The sequence below is a fragment of the Brachionichthys hirsutus genome, chromosome 10, assembly GCF_040956055.1.
Source record: "Brachionichthys hirsutus isolate HB-005 chromosome 10, CSIRO-AGI_Bhir_v1, whole genome shotgun sequence".
Classification (NCBI taxonomy): domain Eukaryota; kingdom Metazoa; phylum Chordata; class Actinopteri; order Lophiiformes; family Brachionichthyidae; genus Brachionichthys; species Brachionichthys hirsutus.
This window is the reverse complement of record NC_090906.1, coordinates 2756352-2779072: the sequence shown is the minus strand read 5'-3', so window position 1 is coordinate 2779072 and position 22721 is coordinate 2756352. Positions and strand designations below refer to the sequence as shown.

Here is a 22721-nt window from a genome sequence, read left to right as displayed (position 1 = left end):
ATCAGCTCATTATTCAGATTGGGTGGATTGCAGCACGAGTCTCGCATCAAGTCGATTCATTGAGGTGGATTTGATGTATGTTTGAAGCTGAGTTTAGAATACAAACCGATGCAGATGCATAATACTTTATTTTGCTGATAATTACCAATGATCACAAATAATTAGGTGGGTGGTATTTACTTATATGGCACGATGTAGAGCAAAAAAATATATATAGAGTCTAGTTTCCAAATACCGGACACTCATTAATTTGTAACATTTTAGTCTGGAGGACTTTTCGTGGAACGCAGGCCGAAATTATGCTTTTATTCTGAAGGATTCCAAACCGGACGTCACTATCGTGCGGAAGTTGGACCACGGCAGCCGGATGGAGACGAAAGGCACGTAGTTTTTAAAGAAAGTTGTTTTAGTGACAACGGTCTTTAACTAGTTCGTTAAATCTCGAAGGTCAGAAATGAGCGTCACTTTAGATATAAGACTGAAAAGAGCGAACAAAGTTTACCATGAAGGGGTAAGTACGCTAGCATAGCTAGAGCTAGCTAGAGCTAGCTAGAGCTAGCTAGCCTCTATGCGCTGCCGAGCTCACGGTCATTTGTGCTTTTTACTACAACTAGTGTCTTTTATGACACGTTTGAGAGAAGCGTTTCCGTCTCGGCACGTGACCAGCAGCTGATGAACGGGGTGTCACGGCAAAATCCGTCCCCCTGAGCAAGTCAATGCTGCCGGAATATGGAGGCGAAGGAGAACCCCCCGAATAACAACAACAACAACAACAACAACAAAACAACCTGCCAGACAAGAGTGAGAACAAATCTCAGGAAAATAAATGCATGAACATGTCGGGCTGGACACGGTGCTGCTCTAAAGCTCGTACCACCCAGACTCTCCAGTCGGGGTTCTCCGGTTCTCCGGTTCTCCGGTTCTCCGGTGGAGCCACAATGAGATTTAACACTCACGACCCGGTTCTAGAGGATCCTTGGCTGAGCGTGTTGCATCACTCCATCGTGTTCCCACTGTGGGCCTCTCCGTGATGCATGTTCATGCCTTCACATCTTCAGCCTCTGTCGCATCATTGAGAGGTTGTACCGGTCCATCAGGAGCAGGATTACTGCTGCAATCGGTGACGGGGCGGGCGCACACTGATCCTGTCGAAAGCTATAATCTACAGAACCGAACGGTTTGCGTGTTGCTTTATTTTATTTTCATAGAACATAAACTTACTTGTGAGTAAACCCAGCGGCGCGTTTTTAACCCCCCCCCCCGGGCGTCCTTTAAAGGAGACGCAGCCGAGGGTCCTCACCGGTGTCCCAGCATTCAGTGCGGCTCGCGTCCTGTGCTGCTGTCTGCGTGCAGGAAACGGTGGCCGGCGTCGTCCTGCTGGCGTGCAAAGAGGCGCTGCAGCATCACGGCATCTCCCTGAACATGGAGGGTCTGGTCAACCTGCAGCTGAGCTCCAAAAGCGTCGGCGTCTTCGAGGCGTTCTACAACTCCGTCAAGGTGACCTGTGACCCGTGACCCGGGTGGAGACGAGCTCTTTAAATTGTCTTTCAGATTTCTTTTCTGTATTAAAATGATTCAATCGAGCTCCACATAAATATGAATCAGCCTGAAGGATGAATATTTGAGAGGAGTGTGAATGGGCTGGAACTAAACCCACCTGTTGTTGTTGTTGTTGCTGCAGCCCATCCCTCTCATCAGCAGTAACATCGAGGTGGCCAAAGCCGGCAAAGTCCCAGCAGGCAAGACCGAGATCCCGTTTGAATTCCCTCTGAACGCCAAAGGCAACAAGGTTCTGTACGAGACCTACCACGGAGTGTTCGTCAACATTCAGGTGAGCCACGGATCGCCGAAGCATTCAGACGTGCGTCTTGACGGCCGTCTTGACGGCCGTCTTGACGGCCGTCTCCTCCCGTCTCCTCCTCAGTACTCCCTCCGCTGCGACCTGAAGCGCTCCCTGCTGGCCAAAGACCTGAGCAGGAGCTGCGAGTTCATCGTTCACTGCCAGGTGAGGAAGAGGAGCGTGCACGGGTCTTATTGCAGTTTTTGTTTCGGACCAAACGGCTGTGATCAGCTCGAACGGAGTCGGTTAACTGTGTCGCTCTAGCCCCCCCCCCCAGTAACCAGAGTTACTTAAATCAGGGTCAAATTCTCTCGTGTGAGTCTCGAACACATTTCCTCTCGCATCCTGCAGCAGGACGGTTCTTCGTCAGCGATGTTCATAAACTCTGTTTAATTTGCAGCCACAAAACTCCAAAGTTGTCCCGACTCCAGTCAACTTCACCATCACGCCAGACACCCTGCAGGACGTTCACGAGGTGAGACGCTGGCCTCCTTCGACGTTTGTTCTCCTGAAGGCCGCTCTGACGGGAGGAGCTTGTTCTGCGCCCACAGAGGAAGGCTCTGCCAAAGTTTCTGATCAGGGGCCACTTAGACGCCACCAACTGTCTGATCAGCCAGCCGCTCACCGGAGAGCTGGAGGTAGAGAACGCCGAAGTTCCCGTCAAGAGCGTTGAGCTGCAACTTGTGCGAGTGGAGACCTGCGGTGAGTAGAGCCGCAGCTGATTGGCCGAACCGCCAAGAGCTTCCGATCTGGTTTCTGAACGACCGTGTGGCGCGCAGGTTGTGCTGAAGGTTACGCCAGAGACGCCACAGAGATCCAGAACATCCAGATCGCCGAAGGCAACGTCTGCCACAGCTTCCCCATCCCCATCTACATGGTGTTCCCCAGGCTGTTCACCTGCCCCACACTGGAGACCACCAACTTCAAAGTGGGTCAGTACCGCCCTCCGGCTATCCAAGCGTTTGTTCGGCCGGGTAGAAAGTGAGGACGGTTAACAAATTAGTCGAATAAGATCAGACGTCTGTTGTTCCCGTTTACAGAGTTTGAGGTCAACATCGTTGTCGTGTTTCAAGACGACCATCTCATCACAGAGAACTTCCCGCTGAAGCTGTGCAGAGTCTGAACGTCGCATCGGACGCTTCTGTAGCGGTTTTCAATCTGCCGGATCCTCGTCAGACGTCAGATCTCATCTCCGTCCGGTGAAACTTACCAGAAATAACCCCACAGCGACTCAGAAAACAAGCCGGAGGCCCGGAATCTCGCCAAAATGATTGTTTATTTGTGATCCAATATTTCTGTTTAATAAACGCAATTTTTAAGTCAACCTTTCTGTGGACGATCTGATTTAAAGCTTCGTCACTCCAGTAGAACTAAACACATACATGATACTGTATTTTAATAATGCTAATCATTCTAGCACATCAACCTCACTACAGTGATACCAGTCATCAATGCTGTTTGCTCAGTTGTTACGGAGAATGAGAAAAATAACGTACGGCTCCGAACAGCAGCCTGTTAGCATGAGTTACAAGAGAAATCAATTCCCAGGCATCAAAGAGTTTAAAAAAAAAAATTCCATACAAAAACCAGTAAAAAGAAAATATGTTTTGTTGCCAGGGAAACTCCAGGAGGATGATGCCGGAAGGATATTCATGCATTAGGAAATGATCAATATTTAAAGGCACTGAAACAGCAGTGGTCACTTCCAAACTAGTGAACTAGAGTTCAACGTTTTACTCAGTTTTAATGAACATAATGGCTAAAAGAAGCTAAAAGCAAGCGTGAAAGCGGGCGAGCGGAGCCGAGCCCTCACAGGGCTTTGCGTCTCCTCCCGAGTGCAGGGAAGTCATCCATCTGGGCGTCTTCTCTGCAGATGGGGCAAGTGGCCTTCTTCTCCAGCCACAAGTTAATGCACTGAAACGCAACAAACGTTAGTTACTTCAATAAGCGTCCGTTTGAATGACAAACATCAAACACGGTGATGTTGCTCACCTTTCTATGGAAGCTGTGTCGGCACTTCAGCACACAGGTGTCATCTGGACTCATGTCGACGTGACAGATGACGCAAGGATCCTCCATGTTCAGCTGCAATCAGGAGGAAGAGTGAGCGGGGCAGTGGAACCCACACCCAGAACTACACGCGTACTGCATATGACCTAAACCGGTGCTGCTCCGTCTATCGAGCGAGACGCACAACCGGCTGACATTCATGCAGAAGAAGCACAAATGGCGACACGCTTCCACAACTCCCCCCCCCCCCCCCCGTAAAGCTGATTTCAGCGTTCGTGTGTGGAGGGGCTTACAGCGGTTGATGGGGCGGCTTTCGGAGGCGCGGGGTTCTGCCAGGCTGAGGCGACTGGAGGGGAGCTGTCACGCTGAGATGAACTCCCACGTCCCCCGCCATTTGATCTGACCGATTCAAGCTTTTCCTGGGAGGCAAACTATCAAGCAGTCATTGGTCCGCTGAACGGAGCAAAAACATTCCTCGTCTGTCCGTTACAGAATATTTATCCTTTCCCTAAAATGACTTCCTATACTAGACCCGTCTTCCCTCATTGAAGCTTATTTTTGACTTTGTTATTCACTATTTCCTGCTTTAACAGTCTTTTATTTAAACTGTAGTTTTTTTTTTTTTTACAGGTTTCATTATCGCTTTTTAGATCGCTAACGTTTATCAAAAACACCTCTTAAAAGAATTGATTCTGTTTGATGAGGGGTTTGTGTGGGTTTGGGGTCTCCGTGCCAGTCTCCTGAACGGGTAAATCCGGTTCCCTACCTGTTGGCTCAGGATCAGCTGGGTCGCTTTGTTCACAAAATCCAGAAAGGTCATGCTGCGCAGGCTTCCACCACTAGACGGACGCAATTCCTGCACGAACCTCATCAGCTCTGACCTGAACAAAGAGTAAATTCATTTCAGTTTCCTGAGGGTCCAAGTAAGTACTGGACCTTCGCCATCATAGTGGCTGTGTGCCACTTCAATGCTCTAACACTGGCTCAATGTACTGCTGTAGAAATGAATGAACCATAACGCCACTGTGTGTGTGTGTGGGGGGGGGGGGGGGGGGTCCAGTGTCACCTCGTGTAGACTGGGAACAAGTCGGTCAGGTGCTCCACGGCTTGGTCTAACACGGCGCCGGGTGGAGTCTCCGGGGTCCTGGTTGAGGTGTTGCGTAGCATCGGAGCCCGAACGGGGGAAGGAGGTGGAACGGCCTCGCTGGCTGCCCCCAATAGCTGCAACATGAATAAGAAGAATAAGAATAGGCGTTTAATTCATCGTTACCTTTAATCGAGTACTTCTACAGATTGGGGGAAATCTCGAATTTTAACATTTATATTTCGTATTAAGCCTCAAAAGGAGTGAATGGAAAAACAATGAAAGAATGTGAATGACTGAAATTGTTTCAACAAAATAAGAACATACCCTTATTGTACGAAGATTCTAAGAATAATTCAAGGCTATGTGAGAAGACAATTTCTAACAAGTTGAAATCTTTAGAAAAATACACTGAGATTTTAGTCCTGTCAATGTTATGATGCAAGGATCTATGTTACTGTGTGCAGCTATGCATGTAGATAGTACACATGTACATACATGCAATCTGTATGTACATCTGCTGAAGAGAGTTGAGTGTGTTCCTTGAAGTCAATTAAAAGCAAAGCCTCTCTTTCTTTATTCAACTTCACAAATGTCTTTCGAAGTGAAGGCTCGGACGACCTGTTCTCCAGCGTCGCCCTGCGCGCCTCGGCGCCTGGAGTTAAATCCACCCACAATAACGTCTATTCTTGAGCGCTGCTCCAGCTTGTTTACTCGTCTCTCCGAAAGTCTTTGTTTTTGTCTTTTCCCACGTTCTGTTGCGCACATCATCCAATAAATGAGCCAGGTGCTGCTGCTGTTGTTTAACATTTTCATAATGCGTCTCCTTTAACGAGACGTGTCGACAGCAGATATCGGCTACAGTTCCCCGTGTGTGACGTTGCTGCTTTGGTTGGCGGCGGTAATGAAGCCGACGGCGCCCGTCTTACCGCTGCAGCTCCTCCAGGCTGCTCGGCGTTGTTGACTGAAGCGAATGCACCGATTCTGGCGCCGTTCTTCACTCGGTCGATCTGCTCCTGGTACCGAGTCTGTAGAGCATGAAGACGGGTCTGACTAAACATCCGGACCGTCGCACATGACGAGACCACGAACCCAGCTCCCACCATCCCATAATACACTAATGGCCATTTGACATGGGTTTAATTTATTCACATACCTCATTAGTAGAGATTTCCTTTTCCACTTCTTGGACATTGCTTCTGAATATTTCCAGGTCTAGGTGTGGGTACCTGGAGAGGAGGAGAGGTATCAGACACAAATCGACGGACTGTTCTCTGATTCCAGTGGGGATCGCCCTCGTCTCACCGGTGCGCCACCTCGTCCAGCTTGGCCAGCAAAGCCTTTCTTTTGGCCAGCTCTCTGTGGAGGCCGTATAAACCCTGATCCCGACCACTTTCCACTACTGACAACTGGAGGAGAAAGACAAGTCATAAACTGACCCTGACGAGCAGTCACAGCTGGGAAACGAGTAAATCTTCATGGGTGAAAGTGTCCGACGGCTCCACGGTGGCATTGGACAGTCAAGCAGTCAAAGGTCGAGGACTCACCCGAGCGGTGTGAGATCTCCTGGTGGCTGAGGAGAACGAAGCTTCGCAGCGGTTCACCTCGTCCTCCAGACTCATTTTCTCAGCTGCTGACTGATTGCTGATCAACGAGAAGAAGAAAGACGTGAAGAAAACGCCTGGGAACTATTTAGGCTCGTGTCTCACCTTCACCCGTCGCTCTGCACTGACCTCAACTCGAGGAAGTCGTTCAGCTTTGCGTCGTAGCTGGCTTTCTTATCTCGGACCCTTCGAGCAAGTCTGCGTGGAAATAAAGACAATAATCAGGGACAGATCGTTGCTTCTGAGGCTGTAATCAAATGAAAGCACCGAGCTACATGAACATTCCCAGCCAGTGGATCACATCCACATTCAGGGCCTGGATTCTGGGCCTGTTGCGTGCTGCAAACTATTTGCTCGCCGTTCATTTAGCTTTCAACTGCAGGAAGACTGAAGCTGTCCCTTGTTAAATTTGTCAGACAACGTTCGGTCTCATTCCCCGGAGTCTTTGTTGAAGAAGAATCTCTGCTCTGATTACTGTGCCGTCAGCAGCGCGGCCTTCCAGACGATTTGACCCATGATCGGATGCAAGGATGCCTCGGTCTCACCTCCCCAGCTCCTCGGACAGCTCCTCCATCTGCACCTTGAGGGACTTCAGTAATTCCTGGTTGGCTTTCTTCTCCTTCTGGTCCTTCTTCACCTCCTCTTCCAGCTTCTGCTGCAACAATAGCAGCTCCTTACTGGTAACCTTGACAAGAGAAATCAGTCATTAGCAGTTCAGTTACAAAGCTGATCACTGATCAATACATTCCAGCCACAGCTGGCTGGGCCTACTTTTATATTGGCAGTTATCTTCTGAACGGCTTCCTCCATGACTGCGAGCTCTTCGTTTTGCCTGCTGCTGACTTTGTCACAGTCTTTCGACATTTTCTGGATCAGTTTCTCCATCTTCTCGAAGCTCTTTTGTTTTTTGTTCATGTCACCCTGGAAAAGTAAACGAGGCCACGAAGGTTAAATCCCGGTGCTGAATGAGCCGGGGCCGTCAGCAGGTTTCAACGACACAGAATTTAAAATCCTGAAGATCTCAAGTCAAAGTAGCCCAGAAATATCACCCGACTTTCCAAAGGAGTTGAAAATGATTATTAGCTGACTTACATGCAATTCTTATTTTTATACGTATCCCAATTCTTACAGTTCTTGGGAATAAATGCAATTCTAAAAACGAGATTTAAGGTGGATAAAACGCACTTATTGTCACTTCTGTGTAAAATATTTTCAAGACTCCAGTTACAAGAAAAATAATCAGAATATTCCATATCAAGTGTACCGGTATATTATAATAAAGAGTGTATAAGTGTTAGCATAAAATATACACAGCAGACCCCCCCAGTCTCAGCCGTAAAGCTATAAAGGAACTTACCAGGCAGCTCTCGAAGCGCTCAAGAGTCTCAGTATTCACCGCGACACTGCTAAAGTTCTCCCAACAGGTCTAAGAGGACACAAAGCGAGCTCAAGCCAACACACATGAACATGTTTCATGGACACAACGGAGAACTGCTGGATTTACCTGTGCTGCTGCATGTTTCTGCAGCCCGTTGTCCTTAGACGTCGCTGAGGCAACGCCACGAAGAGATGAAACATTTCCTGAAACGTCAGCAGCAGCACCGAAACAGAGCTTCAGCTCCTTGTTGCGCTTATACAAAAATCCAGTGTCTTTTGGAAGATAGTCGCCGCTGGCCAAATGTGAGAAAGGATTATCCCATGCGACGCTGGCTGTTGGCTGGCCAGGTGCAGGAGGAGGGTGGGGGCCGTATGCAGGAGCACTTGGAAGGAATGGACCGACATCCTTTGCAGGTGAATAAGTATCAAGATTGCTTTTGAAGGTCGGCGCATCAAGAACGGGAACTGCCGAGTAGGCATTAGGATCCTCTATTACGTCCAGTTCATCTACTTGATTCGGGCTGGATCCATGTCCCGCCTGCTGCAGAGAAACCGCACGCTTAGCCAGGCCGATAAACCGCCCCATTTTTATGAAGCGGAGCGACTCCAACAGGAAGGGCTCGAAGCCGCCTGCTTCTGTGATCTTCTGCTGGGCCTCGGGAGGAAAATACGTCAGTTCTCCCACCAGAACGGGGTCGTCTGCATGCAAGGGACCGTGCTCATCCAAGATCTGTGCAAAGTAGCTGCAAAAGAAAAGAGATCCGGATATTCAAATCAGAAGGATGTGCTCCAAGAATAAAGAGGCAGCTGTAAAAGCTGGCATCATAAAACATGCGCTGCGTGTTAAACGTGGTGAGCCATCAAATCGGATCACACGCAAGTGAAGCAAGAGCATCCTCTGCTGCTGCATGGCTGCCGAGAGGCAGGAAGTTACCCCTTGCACGCCCCATTTCACTAACTTGGCCGTTCTCAGTCGCCAATGGGCTGTCGTCCTAAGCTACAAATCGACCAATGACACAAATCCCCCAGAAATCAGACACATCGTAGGACTAACGTAAAAGCTCCTTCATCTCTGTCTGGTCGGTAATAATCAAGTAGAGCTGCTCCAAAAGTGGCTCTTTGCTTCTGACACATTATAAACAGAGCTAGAGCCCCCGGTGGACACAGTACGGTACACTTACTCATACAAACTTTCTTTTGTTCGGTCAGGACTGTTGTCCAAAAACATTTTAAGGTGACAACCACGTCCGGAGTTGTACTGCTCTTCAAATTGGGCCACCTGCTCCTGAAGGTGAATGGGTATGCTGAACGGATCACCGGGGTGAAGGAATGATCTGCAGACAGGAAAGCCCGGCGTTGTGAAAATAAATCCACTTACAGCCAAACAGCAAAACAACAATGTGCGATCTAAAGAGCTGCCGTCGGGGCCTCGCTACGCGGAGGAATAGCGTTTCTCCTTCGTAGAAGTGAGGAAAGCTCTGTGTCCGTGATGAGGCAACTTACAAAGAGTCATCGTTTTGATCCCATTCATCTCTTGGAGCAGAACAAGCATTAACAACCTGAGTGGAAGGAAAGGGAGAACTTCAGAGCGACGCCAGACAAATGTTAAACCTTTAACAAGCAACAATTGTCAAACCGGTAACTGACCTTTTTCGGTTTCTTTTTTCGGCCTCTCTTTATAGGAGAATTCTGAAACAAGAACAAATAAATGTTTGTCTATATTACGGCCAGCGTTAAAGAAAACCTGGAGATTACTAGGCTTAGTCTAACGCTGACATCCCTTTCACTCCCTGGACTTATGAAGTCACGACAAATGAAACACATCATTGTCTAAAGTAATGTGACGTTTAATCTGGGTTTGAAGAGTGCTGGGGACATATGGCACGATTTAAGTGCTTATGCGTACAATAAAAAACTAAATATAAAATATCCCATTGCTATCTCCACAGACAATAATTCTTAACAAAAATCCAACTTGCAGATTTACTGAAAGGGGGTTGGGTTGGATGAATCATTTGAGTGCAAAATATCACTTTCGAGTATCCTAAAACGGCAAATTCCAAAATCAACAAATTCCGAGCCTTTAATTATCAAAACTATAAAATACACTATAAAGTAATTCCACAGCAATTCAAGTATATTGTCCATATTTTATATTGCTAACTGTTCATAATAACTTAAAATGAATGGGTTTATCGGGATTATTTCATCTTTGCCCATTTCAAGATCAAAAGACAACCTTTGACCACAGGATCATTTAATTTAAGATATTAAAGATTTCCATGCATTAGGCAGGGTATAACTTTTTTTCAACTGATAAAAATAACAATATCATTATCATTAACAAAGAATTATAAACTAATATATATTAGTTTATATGACAGCCAGGTTTAATTCAGCGAACAATGCTCCTACATTTCTAGAGACTTACATTTTGAGTTTCATCAGACTTTTTTAAAACTGAACAATATCCATCTGGAAAATAAGCAAAAGGATTTTTAGTGACAGAAGTGCCCAAAAAAAAAAGCAGAACAAAACGAATAAGTGTTCAAATTAAATGTTGGTAATGCTACGTACCCAATATATCAAAATATTCGTCCAGGATAGCTACATAGGACTCGTAGTCATCTCTGTGCTCATCCAGAGCCCAGATAAAAAGTCTCATCTCCTGTGGCGTGGCCTGCTTCAGGTATTCACTCAAAGTCAAGCCTAAGCTCTGAAACAGCACCGACTCAGTTCGGCGCTTTTCTAGAAACGCTTCCTGCACTGGCCTAAAGTTCAGTAAAACGGACACGTTCAGCTGCTCCAGACGTCCAGAGTATTGCTCAACAAAGCATTTAGCAGCATTCAGACCTGAAGAAAGCAGGAAGACAGTCAGGCTTAACCTTTTACTGTTCGTGTTCCTTTACTGCAGGTCATCACTGAAGGCGACAACAATGAGACGGACTTCACAACTAAACTCTGAAGCTCCTTTCTGCAGGCCCAGTAATAATGAGCCGTTTTACACATTTCTTTTTTACAGCAGTAAACAAAACTATCACTGAAGTTAAGAGGATACTTTATTCCACATAAATGCTGACCTGCATTGTTCAGCTGGCAAGCCCATTTGTGGAGTTTAGGATTTATATCCAGACAGCTACTGAGGAATTGGACGAGGACCCGAGCCCAAACCCGGTTCTTCCGCTCCAGAAGCAGCGCAACAACCTGCTCCACACTGCCCAGCTGCTGCTCCTCCCAGTGCAGGATCATCACGGCGAGTTGGTTCCCCTTCAGCGAGTCCAGCTCCAGCCAGGGCTTCAGAGCGCTGGTCAGACCTGAAGCAAGGAGGTTCTTCTCCTCTCTCAACAGCACCATGTTCTGGCTTATCTGCAGAAGAACCCTGTCCTTGTACAGCAGCCAGGCTGGAGCAGCAGAAACATCATTCATCAACACTCAAAAGTCAAACAATTTACAGCCTGAAAACAATGAAAGAACAATGTTTTTAATAACAACGATGAGGCCCTGATTGGCTAAAATAGGTTTTCAGATACAAAAGCAGCACATTAAGAGATATTTTGGAAAAGAAGCAAGGATCCATGGATTTCACAGCGACCTTCTCCAGACTGAAATCTAATTCATCTTCAATCCGAGTGCAATCTGAAAACGTTGTGCTATGTACGTGTGACAAAGTGAGGACCGGTACCTCTCTGTTGGATCTGGGCCACAGAATCTTCTTCCTGCTGCAGAATCTCCTCATCGAGTGTCTGTGATTCCTGAAACTCCAGCTTCCTCTGCTTCTTTTTGAGCCGGTCTTCTTTTGATTTCAAGTTTTTTAGACTAAAAAACAACCCAGAAGTTCTGGTCAATAATATTTTGACGTGTACTGTGTGTTGTCTGATTCCGGGCTGGCACAAATAACAGTAAAATCCTTCACACTGGACCACAGGCTCACCTTGTGCTTTGCTGCTTGACTTTTGGCTTCTTCGGAGTCTGTTCTTTAGGGATGGCCACTTCAAACTGAAAGTGAAAAGGCCGCCAGGTCAACACGGGTCAAAGAGTTCACAAGAAACTCACGGGCAGAAACCTTGCCTACCTTGCATTTCACCAGGCCTGTGGGGCCAAAGATTTTGATACTACAGATTTTCCCAACGCAGTCTGGAGTCAAACACGGCTCTTGCAGGTAATCCTGTATGAGAAAAGCAACGCAATGAAGACCTCAGGAGAAGGAAAAAGCGAGCGTAGCCTTTGAGAAACGCAGCAGTAAAATCTAAAAAATACTTTTTCATTTTTTTCAAAGTGGGATGCAGCCTTGAGGGTCTTCCAACACGCCGCATGGTACTCGACAACACAGCTCTGACAACAGCATATCTGAATGAAACCCTGCAGGAAGATGAGCAAACATTTAAAATGCATCACCGCTTTTAACATTTTGATTAACAGCCTTCTATATTTGACAGCTGCCATTTACCTTAAAATCTGGATCTGTGACGTAGATTTCAGCTTTCAGATGTCCATGACACTTATCCAATCGACAAAGAGCGTCAGGACTCGGAGGAAATTTGCACAACTCAATAGCACTTTCCAAGAGTTCCTAAAAAAGGGGACATTTTATCCTAATTAACATGCTTAATAAACATGTAATTACATAAATAATATATGAATCAGTGCAATTAATCAAATCAGCTCCGTTAGTGAAGATAGTTTTAAAAAGGCTCTGCATGTGGTCCTCCATTTAAACAGACAACAACAAACCTATCACGACAACATACCTTGAAATACTCAGGCTGTGTTTCTCTGACAACTTCTTTTGTTAAAGGCCAGGCGTGTTTACCCGGCATTATTTGACGCTTGACCATCTGTAGCGAATCTGAAAATTGCTTCAGAGCTATTGCAAACCTGTTTGAGGGAAACATGCATGTTGCACAGTTTGAAACAAAACCGAAGAAGAGGAACGGCAGGGCCAGAAACGACCTACCTGTTCTCTCTGACATAAATCCTGCCTTGGGCATAGAAAACCAGACACTCAAACATCCGCTCCTCATAGGCTTGAATTTTCTCCAGGTGTCTTCGTGCGAGTCCAAGTTCCTGTGTTATTAAGGAATTGAGTTCTTGTTATTCCACAAAAGAGTGAGATTTGAATTCACAACGTGTTTGTTTGTGCTTTTGGATTAGTGAGGACTATATGTGTAAGAATATTCTTAATCCCTCTTCCCTTGAAATGCAAGGAGAGCTTGTGAAACTCCAGTCGAAAACATAATGTCTCTATACAGCCTCTAGTGGCACAAAGAATTATTACAAGGCTGGGTGGAGATAAACATATCTAACTTTTAGTAGATATGTTTGTTATTTCAGACTCCAATGCTGATTTTTTTTTTTATGTTAGAAACTTTAAAACATTTGCACCTTTACTCAGCTGCGAGGCTAAATCTCTGAGAATCGATGGATTGTTTAAGTCATCATCTAGAAAACAAATCAGTCGAGCAGAATTTGAGTGGATAGCTAATAGTCAGGTCACACGGTTAACCCAATGGTATGAGGTTTAAGATAACAAAGCATTCCTGTTGTCAATCTGGACCATCAATGGCCGAGGTCAGGAAAACCCTCAGCTTCAACTGCTGGTTGAATTCCCAGGCATCGTTACCTCAGGCAGGCCAATGTCTGTCAGGGCAGATGCACATCCATACAGTAACAGCATCACGTCCAGCGTGGAAAGTCCAAGTTCCTGAGAAGGCAATCAGAATCCCAATCAAACAGTCGTTCAGAAATCGCAGTGCATCACATAAGAAACTAAGCTTTGATAAAGTTAAACCGCCACTGATCATGTGACAAGTGTAAGAGAACAGGAACCTCCATCGCCACTGTACGAGAGACGACTGATATGCTGGACCCCAAGCACGGAAAAATAACATTTTCATTCATGTGGTACAGTCATGATCGGCAAATCCATCAATAATAGACAGGTAGTGCAGACAAGAGTGAATACACCCTGCTACAAAACCACGAATAAAAGCAGATTCATGCTGCACTACAGCCTAAAATCTGGTGTAAACTGAACAAACATGAATATCATGAGCAAAACCCAACAAACACACACGTGAACTCTCCTCGCCAACCGCTACAGCTTTTGGTGTCATTAGCATATGAGGCTAGGCTCGTATGCTTTACCTTGGGGCTGCTGGTATCCAGTAAGGCCAGCGCCTGACTGAATGCCTGCTCAGCATTGCGGCTCCGGAGGTCGACCAGAGCGGTGTAGGCATCCTGCACCATCGATCTTAAGGCCGCTGCTTTACTAGTGTCCACCTTCTGGTTCTGAATAGAAAACAGAGCCGGTCAAACAGTTCACATGACGACAATGATGATCTTCAACGCCGAGAGGATGATAGTAAATTATGAAAACACTGATACAATGAAACTGGTCTTCCTGCGATGCATGAAAAGAACAACAACCTCGGTCCAGAGGTCGCTTTTGACAGACATGCTAAGAGTTCTCCTGCACAGGAAACCTCCCACATGCTAATGAAGGACTAGAGCCAACCTACCTGCTTGACTTCACCTCTTGAATTACTTTTGTTCTCTGGTCTCTTCTTTGGTTCTTCTCCTTTTTCATTCTTTGAAGAAACATCCCTGAAATCACAGACGTGTAAATCAGATGTCACGTTTGATATACAGAAACGGAGATAGTCATCGCGACTCTCTCCGGATCAATCCCCCCCCCAGCCCCCTTTTTTGTCCACCTACGCTGTACATAATATGTGTCTTTGTAATTTATTGTTATTTTGCATCTGTGGTGTAATTTATTTTTAATTTATTGTTATTTTGCATCAATTGAGTAATTTAATACTGGTTTTATTGGTATTGTTAAATCTCGATGATTTATGTACTAAGGACTTTCAACGGAAACAAGACCGCAAGGGCTTTTTTGAAATGCTCCTCTTAGACAGGATGTTTTTACTGTATTTGTACTGTAATACATGCTACTGTTTGACTGTACTTGTACTCCAACATTCTATCTAATAAATATATTCATGATCATCACATCAACTTAATTTACTCCCACACCATATGGTTGCTGGCATTTAGGACTGCGCTAACCATTACCTGCTAGCTAGCCGCGGTTTCTTACTGTACGGTTCAATCAGAGTAACCGTAATGTAATGTAAATAATCCTCATCAGGGTCATATTAGTGCACGTTTTGCCAGCTGCAGCCATACTTTGTCAGAAATATGGCCACATAAATACAAGCAGCAACATTTATTAGGCTGTAACTGCAGTCAAATGTGATAACTGCTAATGTTATTTGTACATGCGTTTATCTATTAACGCAAAAGCACCAAATTCAAGACCTGCAGTGGGTCCAGCTTTTATTTCCTCAACACTTGCAGAAATTAATGTATAAATGAATTTTACACAGGCAGAAATTTGGGCCCCTAAGTGGCCAAGACAAGGTTCATACAAGATTTCCACCAACCTTGTCGATGGTTTGCAATCTTTAGTACTGCCGCGTACTTGTGAAGTATGTCTCAGTTTTCCTGGAGAGTAAATGTTGAGTTTAGGGTTAAGTTTAAACAATCTGAACTCTGCCCATCAGTATTCATGAATATCAAATCCATCAACATTTACATCAGATATTCCTTGGTTAAAATAAATACTACGTTTTGATGTTGCGTACAATTATACTTCCGCAATACAGTAAAACTTGTTTTCTGCATTAGGCCCATCTCAGGAGAGCAGGAGCAAGAAATGCCTGAGTGGGAAATTTGGGGTTCAGTATCGACACCTAAACAGCAGGGGGTCAAACCCCCAACCGCGCGACATCCTGAGCCACAGAGACAACTTCATAAGACCAGATCCACAAGACTGGGTCAATCAAGGTCTATTAAATTACAGTTATATCGTGGATTAGTCGGATTATTTTCTTGATTCATTTATCGGCGGTATAAAAGGTCAGAAAACACCCTTCATGATTTCCAGGTGAAGTGTGGGGCGCGTTAAATGAAACTCACCTGGCTTCTTCTCCATTTTATTCTGTGAGACCTGTGGACACACATCAGTTTAGCTCACATCCACATTAAGGCTCTTCCTCCTGGGACATTATTCCATTACAGGCTGCCACAGCAGATCATCGGCCGCCATTTCTCTGTGTCATCACCCATCTTAAAACCCTCCACCGCTTTTGAAGGTTGACACCAAGCACTCTAACTCTTTGCTACCTCTAATCCCTTCCCTCAGTGATATATACATAAATATAAATAAATGTAACTCACATGACTTGATACTAACCTGCTACAAACTGATACTAACCTCACTCTGTGGTGCCGGTTTTACTGTTGGAGCAATATTTTTTTCTTCTCTTACAGATTTTGCTCGTGGCTCTGCGGCTTGTGCCCTGAGAGAACTTTCAGATCTGTGGGAGAGCAGAGAAAAACATGAAATCATACATAAGTTGATCTCTCTCACACACACACACACACACACCTTTTACTGTGAGTCTTCTTGGGTTGTTCAACTGGAAAACAAAACATACAAACAGAATCAGTTAAGTGTAAATTACAGTGCTGTAAATGTTTTTGGACTTCTTCTTTTGCTTGTCTCACTGAAATGTTTCAGATTGTGCTGTCCTCACAACACGCGTCTTTGTGTGTTGCTAGACAGCCAGATAACCCACAAGAAGACTCCGTACGCAAGGCTTTCTTTTCTTGCTTTATGAAGCTCTTGTATCATGCGATAAAAAGACGGTCATTGTCCAAGTTTCAACGTTATACAGAAGAAAAATATGCAGCCGGATGTTCGGTCGTTTCCCCTGCTGTTTGTCTCTGAGCGACCAGAAAAACGGCAGAGATCATCTATGTAAGGGAAGAGCACTCACTCTGCTAACAAAAACAACGATCCCCATTTAAGATGATGTCTCACTCTGGATCTTTTACACATAGCTTTCTTAACACTATCTAAATACACTACTGTATATACAACGAAGCACGAACCTGTTCACACCTTTAACCATATTTTTGAACATACAAAACATGAATTCACGGATGTCTTTGAACGAAAGACATAACACAGATCATCAACAGTAACACGAGTACCGGTAATTACAAAATGCAGTTTAAAGACTCCTCAATTTTAAACCATTTAACAAGTGATATCTTTCAGTCATACTTAGATCCACCAGAAATAGCTGTTCATGGACCTCCTGAGGTACACACGCTGTTTATGGGAACCAGTGTAAATCTCTTCAGGTTTCTGTCCCTATTGCCGTTTCAGACATAGATAAAGCAATTATGGTGGTGCGGTGACAATACCTTTGGTTTGCTGTGCTTCAGTGAGGAACTTCTGGCGCTGCGCTTCCAGGTCTTTGATCCCCTCTTGGTCATTCTTACACATATGCCGGGCTGAATGGTTGGCTTCGATAGCCATTTTGACCTCTCCCAGGAAGAACAAAGCCTCACAGTAGCGGTAGTGACCCTGCAAAAAACAAACCTCAGTTCTGACTCTTAACTCTTCTCTTTACACTAAAAAATGTGGCAAACTAGGACTAAAGAATAAAAGACGACAAATTAATATGTTTTTTAGATGCTCTGTTTCAGAAAGAATCAATCCTGCTAGAATATGTCTGCAGGTGCCATTAATAATTGAGTAATATTACATAATAACACAATAAGATGAATAAACATTAATATTACTTAGGCTTCTCATGGAAAATGTGATTAGCATTTTCATTTCACAGTAAGCAGCATGGATTTGTCAGTTTTAGAAGCCAGTGTTCAATCTGTCCTGCAAGTTTCTAAATGTACGTCGTCTCTGACATGGAGACGGCATCAACACCGATGCCGCTGATTCTCTGGACATCGCAACATTTCCTGCACCAACTGTCAGATCATTCTCTTGCACCTCCATTCCACCTTACTGTAACTACACAATTAAGAAAGAAATACCTTCGCCCAATGTGGTTTAATCAGAACCGCACACTTCCCATCATAGACGGCCTTTCTGTAACATAAATCATACATTTGGTTTAAACAGCTCTTCTCTAAATACCAAGAGTTAAATCAAGATTTGCATGACTTTTATTTAACGGCAGCAATTATAAAGCATCTCAGTACCATCCCAGAAACCACATTCGAAATATAAACAGACCCCCCCAAAAAAGCCTCTTATGGCCATTACTAATTAGAAACTACAACTTAGCTAGATTACAGCACTAAAGAAGAAGAATGATTTCATCATCCGAGACACGATAACTGTCAAGAAAAGAGGAGTGGAAGCAATGCAAACTGTTTCTCTTAAACATACTACATATTAAAATGACATCCTTTATAAATAAAAATCCCAGACACTTCTTTTATGTAGAGATGAGCGGCAGCACTTACAGATATTTATTACATCGAATATAGCACAGGGCCCTGTTTCCATAAATGATGTGATTTTCAGGGCTGTGTGGAGGAAAAGAGATTCCGTTACAAAAGTACCCGGACTGAACAAAGCGCCTGTGATACCGGGACAATGTAAAACCCCACAATGAACCCGGTTTATGTGAAACCCACGTTTCTGTCGACAGAGCCAAGGAGGCATTTCTCATATTGCTTCTATTATTGGAGAATACATCAAGCAGAAGGTGGCATGAAATACCCCAGCTTCACGAAGACGACTGATAACAAGGCGCTATCAGACAACGCCAAACTGTTTATGTTCTTCCCGTCAGAAAAGATACCATTAAATAACTACTTACTAGAAAGTGATGGCTTTGGAATAAAACTGCACAGCAACGTCATACCGCTTAATTTGAAAGTTTTCATTTCCTTTCTTCTTCATTTCTTCACTTTTCTGGATGGAAAAAAAGGAGCAAACATTTTGCATTTGAGACTTCAGGATGTGACCAGAGACAGGTGGCATACGTCTGCGAAAGCACGGCCCGGAGCTTTTCCTTTAGCATTATACAGCAAGATGCCGTGGAAAGACTGTCTGGGAGCTTCTCGAGTGACCCTCGGTTAATTAACATATATACTGTATGCTAAACACAACCACAAACGCTGGTTCTAGATGACCTTTTTCATTTTAAAACCCTCAAATTGCGAGCAGTTGCCGTTTCATTAAAGCGGCTTGGATCCCTTCTGAGAATCACAGCAGCACCTGTGCCTCAGAGAAAGTTTACAACGCGTGTTTACATCGTGTTGCCGTGGTCTTACTTCAATATGAAAGGGCGTTGGTGGAACCGACAGAAAAGTCATCATCTTCTTCACGTCCGTGCCCATTGCCTCAACATAATTAGCAACTGTTTGAAATAAAGAAAGGAGCATTGGTGATCCGGCAGGTTCAGCAAACGTTTTCATTTGGTAAAAATGGACTAAGAGCCACAGGCAGCGGAGGCTTCCTGTAGACATGGATTAAAAGGAATGTGCTTGGGACTAAGTTGGGGGCAGTTTGTGTAAATATCGGTGCAGCAGCCGAGCAGTGTGAATCATCTCACATTCGGCGAAGATAAAATGCAGCGCTATGAAGCAGGTGTGAGTATAGCCGAGCTGCATGACACGACGGCGAATAGAGGGCTCTCCCGCTTGCTCCAACCACTGGAGGGCTTCCTCCAACGCCCCCGGGGAACGCTGCTGACACAAAGGCACACTCAGAAAACACCCCAGAGACAAAAGCTCCCGATGCTTCACGTTTGCAACATCAAGAAAACAACCCGAGAACTTTGAACAAGTTGAGTATCTAGCTAGTACTGCAACAGCACTACGGCGGTACTGCAGTAGTACTACTACTACTTTCAACCATCTATCTTTTGGTAACAGCTTCCATTGCTGCCCGAACCATCTTTTTTATGTGAAAGGCTCGGATCAAGTTCACCATCACATCTAAACGAGTCGGCGATGCCTCCGACAATGTTCGCCGTCATTAATAGACTCTCACACTGACCTTGTCAAGCATTTTGCTTATCCAGATGGCATGCTTTGTTTGTTTCCTTTTTAACTGGAACAGAGACAACATGGGCATTTTAAGCAGACGTTCCAAAAATGTAGTAAAACCAAAGTCGGAATCAGAATACTTTAATAATCCCAGAGGGGAATTCAATCAGCAAGTCAGAATTACTAAATAAATTAACAGCATGCACAGAGTGCATTAATAGAAGAAAAACAAACAGTAATATTAAGAAATATTTAAAAACCAGTTGAAGGTTACAATGGTGCATTGTATAATTTAATTGACACAGGAAGAAAAGACCCATGGCGTTCGGTTTTTGTGAACAACACAATCTTTGTGGCCTGTGTCGTGTTATCTATGAAAAATAAAACAGATTCAAACTGCCCAATGCGGTGGAAGCCAGCCACTGACTCCGTGTTGCCCATTCAACACAGAGTCAAAGGTATATTCTATACCTTCGTATTTGAAGGCTGTTCGAAGCTTGATGGAGAATTCCCACATGGGTTCTAAATAGAACATAATACCTGGAATGGAATATGGCATTTCCCTCTGGGATTAATTAAGTATTCTAATAAGCATTCCTCGCCGTGTCAGTTTATCAGAAGAGATTATGGAGACGCAGCAGCGCTGATAGCTCACGCTGCAATCGCTCACATTGTGCTAAGGCTTTAGAGAGTTTACACAAAAAGAAATTCCCTCAGGAACTAAACTCTTTCAGACAAAGCTATGAAACAAATTGACATTGGAAGGAAACCAGAAAGTAGACTTAGGTCCAGTTCAACACCCCGCAGACAACTTTATCTCATCGTCACACTAACGTTTTGTTTAATCAAAAGAGCCCTTAGCTAATGATTGCATGGTCAACTTACAGTTCCTTTTTCCAAGGCTCTGAGGACTGCTTCCACCGTTTCTATCTTGTGAATGTTCTTCATACTTTGATCACCACTGTTAGGAGAGCGAGACCATTACATTACAAACTATGGCACAGTTCAAACATTTAATATTGTTATTTTATTTTTTGGAGGGGGGGGGGGGGGGGGGGGACTAACAAAAGTATAAAAACAACTGTAATCGTACTTACTTTGAGTCAATTAGTCCAACATTTACAGCCCACCAAGAAGTATCGCTGGACTCATCACACTTCATTAGAATGGGAAGCCAGAATACGAAAAGTTTCATCTGCTGCGCGGCCTCCGTTTTGGTCTCAACAGAGAGACGGCTCCACTCATCCAACGTCTCTTCTACAAATCAAACAGGCCAAAAGGGTTTTGTTTCAAACCAGCTCTGGGCAGCATTACAGATTTATAACATACACCACCTGCGGCAAAAAGAAGTCACCACCTCGTTCTAAATTAAGAAAATAGACTGCAGCCTTCCATTGCATGAATGTTTGATCAAAACATTAGAAACTCAAGAGAACTCACGGCTATAGTGGATAGTGAAAGTGAAAGCATTTCAACAGAGAGCGAACTGAAAGGGACTACACAGATGAGTAGCCTTATCCAAATGAAAAGGCTTCGGGTTGTACGGAGAAAAAAGACTGGACCACAGCGCAATGACAAGTGTTTCTGAAAAACACAAATAAAAACTGGAATTCCAGCCAGAATTTGACGGGGCATCGGGGTAAGAAGAGAGGCGGACACCACGAGTAGTATCTGCTGTGCTTGGGGGGGGGGGGTTGATCCTAGGTCGTTTCAGTTGGTCAGGTTACCGGCCAAAAAACATTATGACTTTGTGATTCCTTTGATTTTTAGGTCAATGTGCAGGGAAATATATTTGCAAATGTGATTATTTATCTCTGCCCGAGATACAGATAATTTTCTACACTTGCCCGTCGTCCGCATTATCAGCCGGATCTAGAAAAGTTGTGATGCAGTTTGAATTCATTTCATATCTTTAAAGAGCAGAAATGTCACGTTTTCCTCGTGTGTGCTTCGACACGCGTGTAACGTGCTCAAGTAATTTTTCAACTGATGACAGTACTTCCCTTTGAAATTCAGAATTTCCTTCCAAAGATACAACGTTGGATATTCAGTCATATTTCCCCCACTTGGAAGGTACGGCGTGTGATTTCAGAAATGTATCCTCGCACACAAACCGTGAAGACAACGCAGCCCTATATTTTGACAAGAATGAGAAACAAAGACATAAATGTCACTCACCTGAAAAAATATATTCCCTTTTTTCCGGATGTGTCCAGAATTTCTGAGGATAAAACAGCAACCCGTTAACGGCATAAGAAAAATGAACCAAATGTGAACATTTTGCTGATTAGTTAGTAACTCACAGCTTTGAAGTCCTCCCAGCAAGCAGGATCCGTATCCGACATGTTGCCCAACCCTGCAAAAACATTTCAATCAAATTCACTTGAGAAAACAAGGCGACGTGACTAACCGACCGAATTGTAATAGTCAACGATGACGGGAGAGGATGAAACAATGAAATCAGAAACACGCCACAGTTTTAACTTAAATAATCACGGACACTCAGGGGATTTAAAAAACGGACCACTGCTCAATTTGAAATAACTCCTACTCAATATCCAAGGTCCGGGCACGCTCGACCTCACGTGTGAAGAAAAATGTAAACATCACCTTGTTAAAATAACCCAAATCAACAAAAATGCACCAAGAATAGGGACTTCAGCCAGAAACGGGCACCGTGACCTGGAACATACCATTGAGATGACCAAACGAGCAGCAAAGCTGGTATGCTCATCACTCATGCCTTTGTCTACCACGTTACAATCCAGAAGCAGGTTCAGCCTGCTGCCCCAGCCACCATTACAGGACAATGCCCGTGTATGCCAAAGCAATCAGAAGCAGGATGTAACTAAAGATGAGCACTACACCGGCGCTGTGCTGACTGAGTGACGTCGGAAGCGTGGTCCTTTATCCCTTTTTAATAGTA

General features: G+C 44.5%; 2 protein-coding genes across 3 annotated transcripts; one reads left to right on the top strand and one right to left on the bottom strand.

The window, feature by feature from the left end:
* The first annotated feature begins 349 nt into the window (after positions 1-349).
* vps26c (VPS26 endosomal protein sorting factor C) lies at positions 350-3164 on the top strand. 2 transcript variants are annotated; one of them, XM_068744306.1, is made up of 8 exons: positions 350-511; positions 1354-1497; positions 1682-1831; positions 1925-2005; positions 2241-2315; positions 2392-2542; positions 2620-2772; positions 2881-3164. In XM_068744306.1, exons 1-8 carry the CDS (start codon positions 455-457, stop codon positions 2961-2963), a joined length of 894 nt encoding a protein of 297 aa, XP_068600407.1. In that variant the 5' UTR covers positions 350-454; the 3' UTR covers positions 2964-3164. The 2 variants fall into 2 exon arrangements, with proteins under 2 accessions (XP_068600407.1, XP_068600406.1); XM_068744305.1 differs by having other exon boundaries at positions 369-511; positions 1278-1497.
* Positions 3165-3300: 136 nt separating this feature from the next.
* Positions 3301-22140, bottom strand: ttc3 (tetratricopeptide repeat domain 3). The gene is made up of 45 exons (XM_068744302.1): positions 22099-22140; positions 21974-22016; positions 20893-21052; positions 20681-20756; positions 19806-19859; positions 19360-19492; positions 19079-19164; positions 18622-18716; positions 18263-18325; positions 17828-17882; positions 17195-17357; positions 16371-16401; positions 16197-16299; positions 15899-15929; positions 15364-15424; positions 14434-14518; positions 14060-14203; positions 13536-13616; positions 12870-12979; positions 12664-12790; positions 12363-12485; positions 12173-12274; positions 11988-12080; positions 11847-11911; positions 11598-11731; positions 10996-11316; positions 10493-10768; positions 10347-10390; positions 9563-9604; positions 9419-9474; positions 9097-9252; positions 8043-8658; positions 7896-7964; positions 7310-7459; positions 7084-7223; positions 6668-6736; positions 6482-6578; positions 6240-6343; positions 6091-6163; positions 5864-5962; positions 4917-5071; positions 4617-4731; positions 4144-4269; positions 3833-3925; positions 3301-3754 (listed from the first exon to the last, which is right to left on the bottom strand). Exons 1-45 carry the CDS (start codon positions 22138-22140, stop codon positions 3650-3652), a joined length of 5166 nt encoding a protein of 1721 aa, XP_068600403.1. The 3' UTR covers positions 3301-3649.
* Positions 22141-22721: the final 581 nt, after the last annotated feature.

Excerpts from the sequence above, each read along its gene's own strand:
- ttc3 (XM_068744302.1), bottom strand. The coding sequence starts at position 22,140 with ATGTCGGATACGGATCCTGCTTGCTGGGAGGACTTCAAAGCT. Across the intron at positions 17,358-17,827 it reads TTAAACCACATTGGGCGAAG|GGTCACTACCGCTACTGTGA; the intron begins GTATTTCTTTCT and ends TGTTTTTTGCAG. Across the intron at positions 3,926-4,143 it reads AAGCCGCCCCATCAACCGCT|CTGAACATGGAGGATCCTTG; the intron begins GTAAGCCCCTCC and ends TCCTGATTGCAG.
- vps26c (XM_068744305.1), top strand. Across the intron at positions 1,498-1,681 it reads CGTTCTACAACTCCGTCAAG|CCCATCCCTCTCATCAGCAG; the intron begins GTGACCTGTGAC and ends TTGTTGCTGCAG. Across the intron at positions 2,773-2,880 it reads GACCACCAACTTCAAAGTGG|AGTTTGAGGTCAACATCGTT; the intron begins GTCAGTACCGCC and ends TCCCGTTTACAG.